This window comes from Pimephales promelas, chromosome 21 (assembly GCF_988280905.1).
Source record: "Pimephales promelas chromosome 21, fPimPro1.hap1.1, whole genome shotgun sequence".
Taxonomy (NCBI): domain Eukaryota; kingdom Metazoa; phylum Chordata; class Actinopteri; order Cypriniformes; family Leuciscidae; genus Pimephales; species Pimephales promelas.
In genome coordinates this window covers 2,550,029-2,562,214 of record NC_142789.1, presented here as the reverse complement: position 1 = coordinate 2,562,214, position 12,186 = coordinate 2,550,029, and the positions used below count along the sequence as shown (strand labels likewise).

General features: G+C 38.1%; 1 protein-coding gene across 1 annotated transcript in view; it reads right to left on the bottom strand.

Annotated features, from left to right (window-relative positions):
- Positions 1-5,825: 5,825 nt before the first annotated feature.
- The window catches only part of cpne5b (copine 5b), a 203,387-nt gene continuing 197,026 nt past the window's right edge, over positions 5,826-12,186 (bottom strand). The window contains exon 20 of the mRNA XM_039663352.2: positions 5,826-12,127. Coding sequence (XP_039519286.1) covers positions 11,939-12,127 — 189 coding nt within the window. The 3' untranslated portion in view covers positions 5,826-11,938. The remainder of the gene's footprint in view (positions 12,128-12,186) is intronic.

Here is a 12,186-nt window from a genome sequence, read left to right as displayed (position 1 = left end):
TAACCTAATTTATATCCATTATGCACAAACAGTAGCTTATTATAATGATTTCTGAAGGATCATGTGACATTGAAGACTCAACATATATTCAAATATAAAACCACCTTTATTATTCGAGTTTTTCTCACAATGTGGCTGTATAAATGAGCTCTCGTCGAGGGAGTACTGGGATGTCCATAAATAGTACATTCTGATTTTTCCCCCGATGATAAAATGATAGCCAGTTAAAATTTGTTTTGAAAGCCATCAAACTGCAAATTAGTAGGCTATATTAGGCCTATACAGTATTTGTTCATCAAGTTCAGCAACTTTTAGATACACTTAAATATACTTAAACTTTTCAATAAAGCAATTTATCACACAAACACATTATGATACATGTCACATTTAACTCTTTATTTATTTATGTAAAATGAATCTGCACTAAATGAAGAGAGGAAACATGTTATTTGGTTTGATTGAACATAGTTTTTTATATTCTTTAGAATTATTATTGTTCTGCTCTTCTATTAACATCAGCTCTAGTTTTCATTTTCATATTAAAATAGTTAAAAAAGTTCTTTCGATTGATTTTCTTATGGAAACAACTTCTTGCTCCACACAGTGTGTTAACATGAGATGTCCACTAGGAGGCGCCGGGCATCTGTACACCGATGGGCTTCAGCGCTGAGACAGTGCAAATATGAATGAAATCTGCTCTCTACGATTTTTTACTAAATATATGGGTTGTCTATTTTGTGTTTATTTAATATTTAACCCTTTGATCATTTTAATTTATTAATTTAGGTTTAATTTTAATTTAATTTATTAATTTAGGTTTCCAGGGTAGCTACATTTTCAAACGTCTTAGAAGAAATGGTTCTATTTAGAACCAGAAATGGTTCCATCCCCCGCTTCATATATGGAACTCCAAAATGGTTCTATATGGAACCATATTTTTTTTGGTAAAAGGTTCTATTGGCCAAGTATAGAACCCCAGGGTTCTATATAGAACCCAGAGGAACACTTTTTTAAGTGTGTATAGAACCTTTTAGGGGTTCCAAATACAAAGCGCTGCTAGAACCTTTTAAGGTTCTATATAGAACCTTTTCTTCTAAGAGTGCATGGAATAAGAGACCAATAAATATAATATCTGATGATTTTGAAGTGCTCCTCCATTCAGGGAAATTTCTCAGTTCATGTTTCGCTTATATACCTTTTGTTTTTCCATCATCATCATAAATAGGTCCTAATCACAGTTCAACCCTGTAATAACTAATGACTAAAATGCAATTAGTCTATTAGTCGAAGATGAAAAAACATCAACCACGTCTGTAAAGTAACGTACATTTAAATGCAGTAGCCTAAAAACATATTAAAATGGCCGCTGTCATCCCTGAAGATATTGAAACTAATGGGAGCACACTGGTCTGGATTCATCTGTCAGCTACGACACAGTCAATATGAGAACGTGTTGGTAATTGTGTGGGTGCAGTTGCCTGTTCTCAGATCAGATCTGAGGCTCTGACAGATGCTCGAGTCCCACAGATGGCGCAGAGGAGAACCCTCATTATTAAGGAAAGGGACTGAGCCTGTGTATAAGAGAGAAAGAAAGATGCAACAACACGTTCATTCAGAGCTCACTGTCTTATTAATTCAAGTGCCAATTCATCAACGTAACTGACCTTTAACTGACTGCCAGTTACGGTGAAGGCTGTGAATGAGCCTCACGCGGCGGGTCGATTCCTCATTCAAACATCATAATAAAAAGTTATGCGCTTCAAAACAATGCAGATCAGACCCTGGGCCATTTAGAGACCATTCATTTAGGCTACAGTCTATTTTCATGATGACACACACTGATAGACAACAACCATTAAACACAACACAGACCAGAAGCTTTCAACAATAGCAGGTCATTAAAGGAGAACTCCGGCGAACAATGAATCTTTGGTCTAATAAAACATCGGTACATAGTCAACCGATCTCTGAGTTTTGTTTTCATGATAATCGAATGTAAAGAGTTTTATCTGTCATACAACTGGGCTGTCATACAACTGACGCTTTACCTTTAACGTCAGTTAGGTGACGGGTTAGGTTTAGGTCTGGGGTAGAGTTAGGATCCCATAACCTCATCTACCGACGTTTAAGGGGGCCCTAAAAAGGCGAATATTGACGTATGGTCAAAAGACGTCCCAAAACGTCAGTTATACGACGTCTTGGGATGAGACCGGGTTGTAGGATTGCACTTGCTACTAGGCCAGACCCAAGTGGGCAACATGTACAAGACCCATCTCGGCCCCAGTTTCGTTACTGTCGTAAATACCACTCATATTGTGTTTAATTTGTCGTTCAAGAGGATCTAATATATGTCGTTAGTGGTGACAATTTTCCCGTGATTAAATACATAGATCCGACTATTATCCTATTATGTACTTTAATGGTCCAGTGACAGAACCAAGCGTGTTTTCCAAGAGGTTCTGGGTTCTATCGCACAAAGTAATTTAGTTTTTTTCCCCTCATCAAAACCAGTTGTTTATAGACGAATCCGACGAGCGTTCTGTGTAGGCTGCCATCTTGTGGCGACGCCAGTACTGAGCTGTTACACCGGCATAGACATATGAACCGGTATGTAAACAAACCTCGGTGATAACGCGAACGCACCCTCGATGACAGCTACAGCCAGGCAGAATGACTTGTTTTGGGGTTGATGATGTTAGACAGTGGTCTCCAGTCACAGATGAAGGTACAAACGATCTTACAGATTATTTATGAAAATAGCTTGGCAAGCTAGCTAGGCTAACGTTTGCTAACGAGGAAACTATAAAAAGATCTGTCCATTTGGCAGCAATAAATAAATAAATGAATGAAATCAAATAAACAAATTCATGTTTTTCATTTGTGTCCATTATTTATCTCATTTTCACATTGCAACGGGCAAGGGTAAGGTAACGTTACAGCTAGAAAGTATACATAATATCGACCAATTAGTGTATTTAAACCATGGAAAGAGGTCAGTATAACAGCAGGAAAACAATTATGTCACATAACGTTACATTTAGCTCAGGAAAGCCATTTAATGACCATAGCATGTTAATTGAATAGAGAAAATAGCAAGAGAGGAGATTTTGCTGATCACTATACAGTGTTTCCTCTACATTCATTCTCCCGTGGCGGGCCGCCACACTTAAAATCCTCCCGCCACGGCTACAGCTTCTCAGTGACGTCAGATATTCTGCATAGTATTATGTTATTTTGTTAAGCCCCACTAAAGGCATAAAAAACTTTGTAAAGCACAATCAAGTTTTCACCCTATATTCCAAGACTTCTAAAGTCATTGCATAATGTGTAATTTTAGTCGCTAAGTTAAAGTTAACGGAAAGTCATCTCGCCTCAGTCATTCTCCATTCAGAATTCACACAGCGCGTCGCGTTCGTTTGCGACACGACGACACTCTCTTCAAGGTCAATATTCCCATTATTACTTCATTTGTAGATAAAGCATAAAGGTCTATGGTTTTCATAAAATGACTTTATCTTGCTGGAGTGGAGTTTATTGCCCATACCTTTCACAATCCCTTTAAGTAAGATTACAGCATGGAGTCGAGAGAGTGCTATTGTTCTTCATGCGCACTGAAATTTAAAACTGTTAAAAGAAAAGGCTCAAAAAACTGTTGCATATAGAATACACTAAGCATTAGTGCTGCACGATTAATCATATCGCAATCGTAATAGCGATCTCAAACCTATGCAATTATATAACGCAAAATGCCGCGATTTTATATGAAATAAACAAATTAGGGCTATTAACGCAGCATCTCTTCTTTTTTGTCATCCTTTGACTAGTGTTACACGATCCTGCTCTTATTCGTGCAAATGCCTTTTCGCATTTTGCACGACAAGAACTGAAAAGCTGCCTGTGAATGCCCTAAATGAGACTCGCAGAAAGACGCGCGCCATAATGCGCATGCACTGACGCGTGCCAGAATACAGTTCTCTTTCGAGCTTGAACGAACAATAACACACACAATTATGCCAAAATGTCGTTTTGTCGAGTATCTTCATAACGTAAGAAAAGTCTTAAGGACGAAAAGAGTTGTGCTATGAGGCGCATGTGAGATCCGCGTCTCGGCAACGGGTTCTCTTAAAGGGCCAGCAGCGAATAAAGCGTTCTGTCAGTCAAGTTAAAAGAACAAAGGGAAATTAGAAAATTACTCACTGATCTTGACTAAAGAACTTTTGTAGCTTTAATAAGGATTATTCTATATATAATTTATAATTCATGCAGCACAGACTGTTTGATAACTTTATTCAATTTCTGTACCTGTTAAGACAGGAAGGGCACAGGTAAATATGGTTTTTATTATGGGTTTATGTGGGGATTGTTTGAAGATCACTTAATTTAAAAGTTGTTAATTTTTTTTTTAGCCTAATAATTTTTTTAAAAAAGTTGATAGCTTTCACTGTAATGATGGTTTGGTTGATGGTTTATTGATCATTATAGGTGTTATCAATCATTTAGCTGTTGTCTGTAGTTTGAGTTGAGAAATAAACATTAATACACAGAATGATCACTAATCTGTGTGTGCATTTTACTTTAGAACCAAGCAAGTTGGACTCATGAAACCATTTTATTATATCGGAATCGCATATCACAATTGCAATATTGACCTCAGTAATTGCAATGGCAATATGACATTTTCCCCAAATCGTCCAGCCCTACTAAGCATATTATAGATATAATCCCTTCGCTATGTTCTTTTCAATGTGAAGCATTGCTTGCTGTGACTTGGTGTTGCTTCAAGTGCATCATTCTGCACACGGGATGCGCATGATCGATTATAATACTTTGGGGAGACAAGGCCCCCCCACCGGGGAAATGGGCCTGCCCCCACAGCTTGGAAAAATCCTAGAGGAAACACTGCTATATCACATATTTATTATATTTTTTTACTTATGCCATTAAAAAATTGTTATTATACGCGAATGTCCGCCTCTTGTTCTCGCCCAGGAAATCTGTGTAATCCGTACGGCACCAGACAGGGGCAGTCGACCCGGGGTATTCACAATGTTTTCTCTTCAAAATTGAAATTTTACTGCCACCATTGAAACAATTTATAACGGAAACTGTTTACCCACTTGACATTATACAAGGGGTAACGTTGCAACGTTAGTGACAGTCGTAAATCGCGGGCTGTTTGTTCCAGTGGACGCAAGTTGCAACTAAAACAATAGGAGGCAATGGCGCAACGCTACCCAGCAACAGCTCAGTAATGGCGCCCGCTTACTTCCAGTAGTTTCGCCGGATTGGTGGTTGTATATCAAGCAGGGGCACGTTTTTTTTTTGTGCATTAGGTTTTGTGATTTCACCGTAACACGGCCACCATTCAACCCGAAATAATTCATATAATCCTTTCAATAATTCCGAAGCTGTTCAGCTAAAAAAAAAATCAAAAAACTAAAAAACTGCATAGTGTCCCTTTAGTGTGTACAGTAAACATGTTTGTCACTTTATGCCAATCACTCCAGTGGAACACAACATGCTCCTTTAGTTGATGATTTCAGTAATGTTCTATTTGTGTTATTCTCTCTATATTTCCCCTCCTCATGTTTCATTCTTTAATGAAACTCACCGAACTGAAAGTGGCTTGAAAATATGAGTCACTCATTGGCTCAGAATAGTGTGCGCTCCTCTTGTCGTCTCCGGAAGCTGTCATTGATCTGGTGTAGTGTTCATTATGCGTGAAGAGCTGCTGGACACGTCACAGTTCTCCTCCAGTCTCCAGTCAAACCTCTCAACACCAGCCGCTATATATATACACACATACATTCTCCAGAGAACAAGAGTTTGGAAAAGACTTCATTTTTTATTCATATTTAGTTAAGGCATTTCAATACAAAGCATTTCACAACCCACCGTATGACAAAGATCATGTACAATAGAATTTGTTGGGAGCAAACATGCAAAAGAAATTACAACAATAAAATGGTCTATTGTGTGTTGCATTAATCAAATTTTTGTAATTTATTTGTATGTCACAATGTGTGTATTTTTTATTAATAAATAATAATAATAACAATGGCCATGATATGCTGGTTGGCTGCCAATGCCTCAGATGAAAATAAATAATGATTAATAAAATATAATATATATAAAACATTCCCAACATAACTACAGAAATAGGAAGAGAAAAACAACCCCAATCAATCACTAAAGTTCAGGCCATACATGCACAAGTGTTCAGTGAAAACAGTGTCTACAGTATGTTACATGTGGACAGCGCTCGATGTGTGTGTTACAGGTGCTGCGTCACCAGAGGTTGCGTTAACACAGTATTTTCCTGACTGATTTCTAAAGGGCTGTCCGTCATTTCGACAGATTACACTGAGGGTGGTCTGTAACTAAACTGTAATTCCAGTCCATTTGGTGGAGAGAGAGAAACAAAAACTGTCAAAATGTGCAAAATCTAATGACAGTCTCCCCATGGTGAGCACCCAAACGGATAGTTCAGCCAAAAATGAAAATGTTTTCATAATTTACTCACCCTCATGTTGTTCCAAACCTGTATGAGTTTCTTTCTTCTGTTGAACACAAAATACTACAATAATACAATAAAGTCCCCCGTAGTCAATATTTGTATGCCTTAAAACTTGTCTTTGATCACCAAAATGATGTTTAAACGCCTTTTCCCTGTGAAAAAAAGTCTGAATGTAACTCTACACCTTGCCTTATTTAGTATAGGCAAATCCACGAATATGCAAATTAGCCCCACCTCCACTCACTCACACCAGCTTTGATTGGTTACAAGGTCGTTTGTGACGCCAGAAACGCCAGCGATGTCAAACCGTGTTTTTGAGACTCTTTGGTTCACTGCAGAAAATGCTCAGCATTGCTGTGGACTTATGAATTTACACATGGTTTGTCTTAAAGCATGTTAACATATACATATAAACAACATTAAAAGCTTGATTTTCACCACAGGGGGACTTGGTATGAATCAAACAGTTGATGGCAGCCATTTTCTTCCTTCCATAATAGGAACAAAATCATGGACAGTATAAGACGTGGACAGAGCGATCTCATTGAAACTCCACTGAGACAAGTGAAGTCCGTTTTTGGCGATTTTTTAGGACTTCCGTTCCTGACGCGCAGACTCAAACCGACTCAAACAGAGCTTGACGATGTAAATGTGACGTGAGCGACCCGTCTGTCTTCTAGTGCTGTGGCATTAGAAATCTGAATCATTCCCTCCCGAAACTCGCAGAGACGGAGAGTGTGAATAGGAGCTGTCCATGAGCGAGGAGCAAGAGAAACTTTTGCTAGGTATTCTGATTAATTATTTTGTCATTTTGCCTCCACGTTTCCCCGATTGCCTGCGAGCCTCTCCTCCTGTCCATATGGTAATCTCTCTACTGTGCGACAGAGAGTCGCTTGGTTATGACGCAATCGTTGGCCTAATTTTACCAAAAACTGCTTCTATGGGGCCTTAATGTAAGCTACAAGGTAATGGAGCATTTTATACATTGCCGTCGTGATTCTTTAGAAATAAATAATGGACAAATGGAGTCTTGAAACGCCTCAGATGTAATGTTATTCGCTGTCAAAATGACGCCAAAATGAATGGGAGTCAATGGAATTGCTAACGCAAGTGAGGTTCTGCTACAAGATGGCAGCTGCCGCGAGGCTTCAACTTCCGGTAGATGGATTACCCCCTTGAACAAAATGTCAATGGCTGCCATTAACTGTTTTATTACGAACACTTTTCAAAATATCGTTTGTGTTCATCAGAAGAAAAAAACAAGGTTCAGAGCAACATGTGGCTGAGTACATTTTTGGGTGAACTATCCCTTTAACGCGATGCGGACCAGGAAGATGTGACGTTGAGGTAGAGCTAAGATCACGTTTTGAGATACCTACTCTCACTATATTATCGGAATAATTTTTTTTCTTGTAAAAGTTCTAAAAATGAAAATGTGAACGAAAACAAAAGCTATTACATTTCTGAAAATTTAAATGACGGGTAATAAATAATAGCCAAGATTGTGATTGAATTTTGAACGTCAAAGTGAAGTGTCGCGACCTCTGGGCGGCGCGCGCTTCCTGTAATATCCCACATTCACGCGCTGTCTTTCAGTGATTCAATCCTCATGGACGCTGGTCATTTATTTGCGGAGGTCTGCATTTAATGGCTTATCGTACATTCCAGGCATGAACAAAAATAAATCAATTTTCTTATATCACTTCAAGAAAAGGAAAACCAAGAGATCATTCAAAGCAGTCCCATGACTTTGCAGTAAAAAATACTCCCTTGATGTTTCAGAGAAATGATAGCCTAACTGACAAGAAGTTCTGTAAACTTTAGGTTCATGCAGAAAAATAAAACATTCACCATTCCACTTCAACATTCACCCGTTCCCATTCACCACTGCAATGTTGGATGTATTCTTGCATTTGAAAATGATTTAAAAATCGCTGCTTTGTAGGCTAATTAATAGTTTTTTCTAATGTGCGCATGCGCTGGTTAGACGGATATATTTTATCCGTGTTTATGTGAAGTTCGTGCCTCAGGACCTTGTGCCGTCTAGCACTTTAGTGCAAACGGTCAGCATTTAAGTTGACATCCAGAGGTTTGGGAGCTTTGCATATTTAATTCTGAGACAAAGCTGTTGTGTTTTGCACACCAATTGTTTAAGCAAATGTCACCCCCTCCTGTTTCCGACTTCATTTGAGCCACATTAATGCAGTGGAATTTGCATTTAACGCATGAATAATATAACGAATTTGTGTGTTTTATGGAGGAACATTAATGTGGCCAAGTGTAAATGAAATCTGAAATAGCCAACTGAATGCGATCATCAAAATACATGAATTGTTTTGTGCATTGGCCTCTGACTGGGATATGCAAAAGCTCAAACCTCCATTGTGTGAGATGAACACAGGGCAAATCTCCTCTGTGCTAATTCCAGCCTTTTATCAGATATTACACGCACAATGGCGTCCCTGCCAGTAAAAAGGAATTGATGTCACTGATGTAGGATGACAAAGAACTGATGAACCGTTTGAATAGTGGGATTGCTACTGAAAAAGGTCATTTATTTGAAGGCATTGAAATGGACGAAGACAATTCTGGCCCCTGGTTTAGAGAAACATCAATGGCTCCCAAGATGATCCCATTTGGAGAACCAGCAGCGGTGTAAACATTGACGCTTTTGATTGTGAGTTGTTCTGGTTTAGCCAAAAAGAGCAGTTAGACTCTAAGTGTGAAATAGTTTTTGTAATTACAAAGTGTGAGTGTTGAAAATATTGAAATATCCTAAAACACTAGATTTAGAAAATGTTCCTCATACCAGATTGATTCCTGTGTAATGAAGGTCTATCGTTAAATGATATGCATAGTTAAACTGGTTTCTTACTGGCATTTACATGGAAACCTTTGGGATAAAGGTTTAGCAGCTTTCTGTTAAAGTAACTATATTTCCAATGATTATCTTGAGAGCAGGGTATTTATATATGTAGTTTAAAAATCTCATAATTTATTCAAACTGAAAAAAGGAATCATTTACTTTAAAAATGTAGAATTAAACAAAGCAAGAATATAGTGTGCAATCAATACGAATCGACTGAACTGAAAAAAATCAAGTGATTTCAATCTGAAATAATAAAAAAACATTATTTTGACATTTAAAATGAGGTGGAGAACACAAATAGAGACGATAAATGATGAAAAGGGACTTTTATGTTTATTAATGTGGCATATGGTGTGTAAAAATCTGATCATTTATTCAAATGGTACTCAAACTGTGAAAATGTGGATTTTAAAAAAAGCAATAATATAGTGTGCAATAAATACAAACTGATGGTGTTAAAAAAATCAGATAATTTATCGAAACAAAAATAAATAAATAAATAAAAATGGTACCAAAACATTAAAAATGTAGAATAAAAAAAGCAATAATAAAGTGTGCAATAAATACAAACTGAAGGAAATAAACTGACAAAAACAAATACATTATAATGAATTTAAAACTGAGGTGTATAAGCATACAAATAGAATAAATAATGAAAAAGGACTTTTTAATATTATATTAATGTGGTATGCGGTGTTAAAAAATCAGATCATTTATTTATAAAATGGTCCTTAACCGTGAAAACGTAGAATTAAAAAAAGCAATAAATACAAACCAATTCAACTAAAGAAAATCAACTGAAAACAACTAAAAAAGAGCATTATTATGAATTTTAAAATGGGGCGTATAAACTAGTGATGGGCGATACCACGTATTTTGTTTTCGATACGATACCGATACTTTCAAGGCCAGTATCGTCGATACCGATACCAATACGATACCTTTAAACTGAACTTTTAAATTAGAAAATTTCTTAAATGATCAAATTACAAAGATTAAAATGGGTCCATTATATTTGAAAGGCAATTTTAACATTCAATATGGCTTAATTGGAACTTATTAAATTATATTATTATTTACACATGGTTAAAATGTTTACTTGTAGTGGTAACCATGGAAATCTACAAAATATTAGAGGCCTATTTGAACTATGCTCACTGTAATGTTCATTTCCACAAGGAATGCTCTCTATGATTGATTAGTTCTGACTTGCAGCATTTGCATGTGTAAGCAGGAAAGCACAATTATTCACTAACATAGGTTATTCATTATGCATATTGTACGCATTCGATGTCTTGTCAAATAAACTAAATCACTGGTAAAAATCCCTGTAGTATCGATATATTTTTATTTGAGTGTCAATACTTTCGATTCTCGACACCAGTATCGATATATTAGCCCATCACTAGTATAAACACACACATAGACAGAATGAATGCAGTGACGACATCTAGGGATGAAAAGGGCAGTGATGTTTGATGCTCTGGTCAGCAGGAATACATCTATAATGCTGATGGTTATTATATCCAGACTGGCCTGTAATGCTCCTCCACGCAGCCTATACCGGCAGAGCACAGATCCATCAGACACTCTGATTTGATTAAAAGCCTCTTGACAAAATTGAGTTGGTGAATGAACTCTAGTTGAGTGTGTGAGCGCTCTGAGCTCATGAGCCGCACTTACAGGCTCCACCACAATGCCATTCCTACAGAAGCACAGAGTACTGAGAGTAGTGCATCATAACTTATTGATGCAGGTTATGCTTCGACATTGACTTTTAGCAGGTGTTCTGTGTGGAATTGTGGGAAAATAGTCAAGCCTCATTGGAAAAACGTGCCAGTGGTGATATTCCTGAAAAATGATATTGCATTGCGTCCAGCACATCTTGTGTACAGTTTCTCTGAAAGATGAACGTGAACATCTGGCAATGTTTTATTACACTGGTTGTTGTAGTGTTGGGTGTGTGGCGCTAAAATGTTAATGCTCTATCCAGTTTGAAAATAACATTAGCACTTCCACCAAACCCAACATACCTGATAGTGTTAAGAAAAGCAGGTAGAGGCACGTTTTCCCAAAGAGCCGGTGTTGCAACTAGTACATCTCTCATCCCCAATGGAAACTGACAAACATTTTTCCATAAACATAATAACCCCAAACCGACACAGGCCTGCCCTGATACGTAATGAAAGCGGTACAGATCTAAAAACGCCACACGCACACTCTAGTGTACCGATGTGGAGAACGGTCCAATGTCAGATTAGGGCACACTTGTCCTGGGACACTGAGACAGTCACACACAGGCACAAGTTGAAACCACAAACATCACCCTCCTCCGGCTCTTCATCCTCTCGTCAAACGATCCACAAAATAAGAAACAGTCACAGGCCAAGATATAGACATTTTTAAACAAAACAAAAAAAAAGCTGCCCTTGGGTCACACTGTCCTTCCCAGAAAAAAACGGGCAGAGAATTGAGATGGCACGAACAGAAACGCCACTGTACCTCGGAGTGTCTCGGAGAGTTCAAACACACTTGGAGCGAACGCCTAAAGCTCAGATCTGTGTGTGGTGTGTGTGTCCCGGCGGTGTGTATGGAGGCGGCGCTGGATTGGGTTTGATCCCCCGGCTCTTCATGTAAGAAATGAACTGGTCGGGAATCTCGGCCAGAACGTCTTTGGCCAGTCGTGCCATGCTCAACACGTGGTTCCCCGTCCGGTCCATGTAATCCCGGAACGGCACAAACTGTGAGGGACGGGAAGCAATGCGAACATTTATTCATCCGTTCACCAACTTCTTAAACT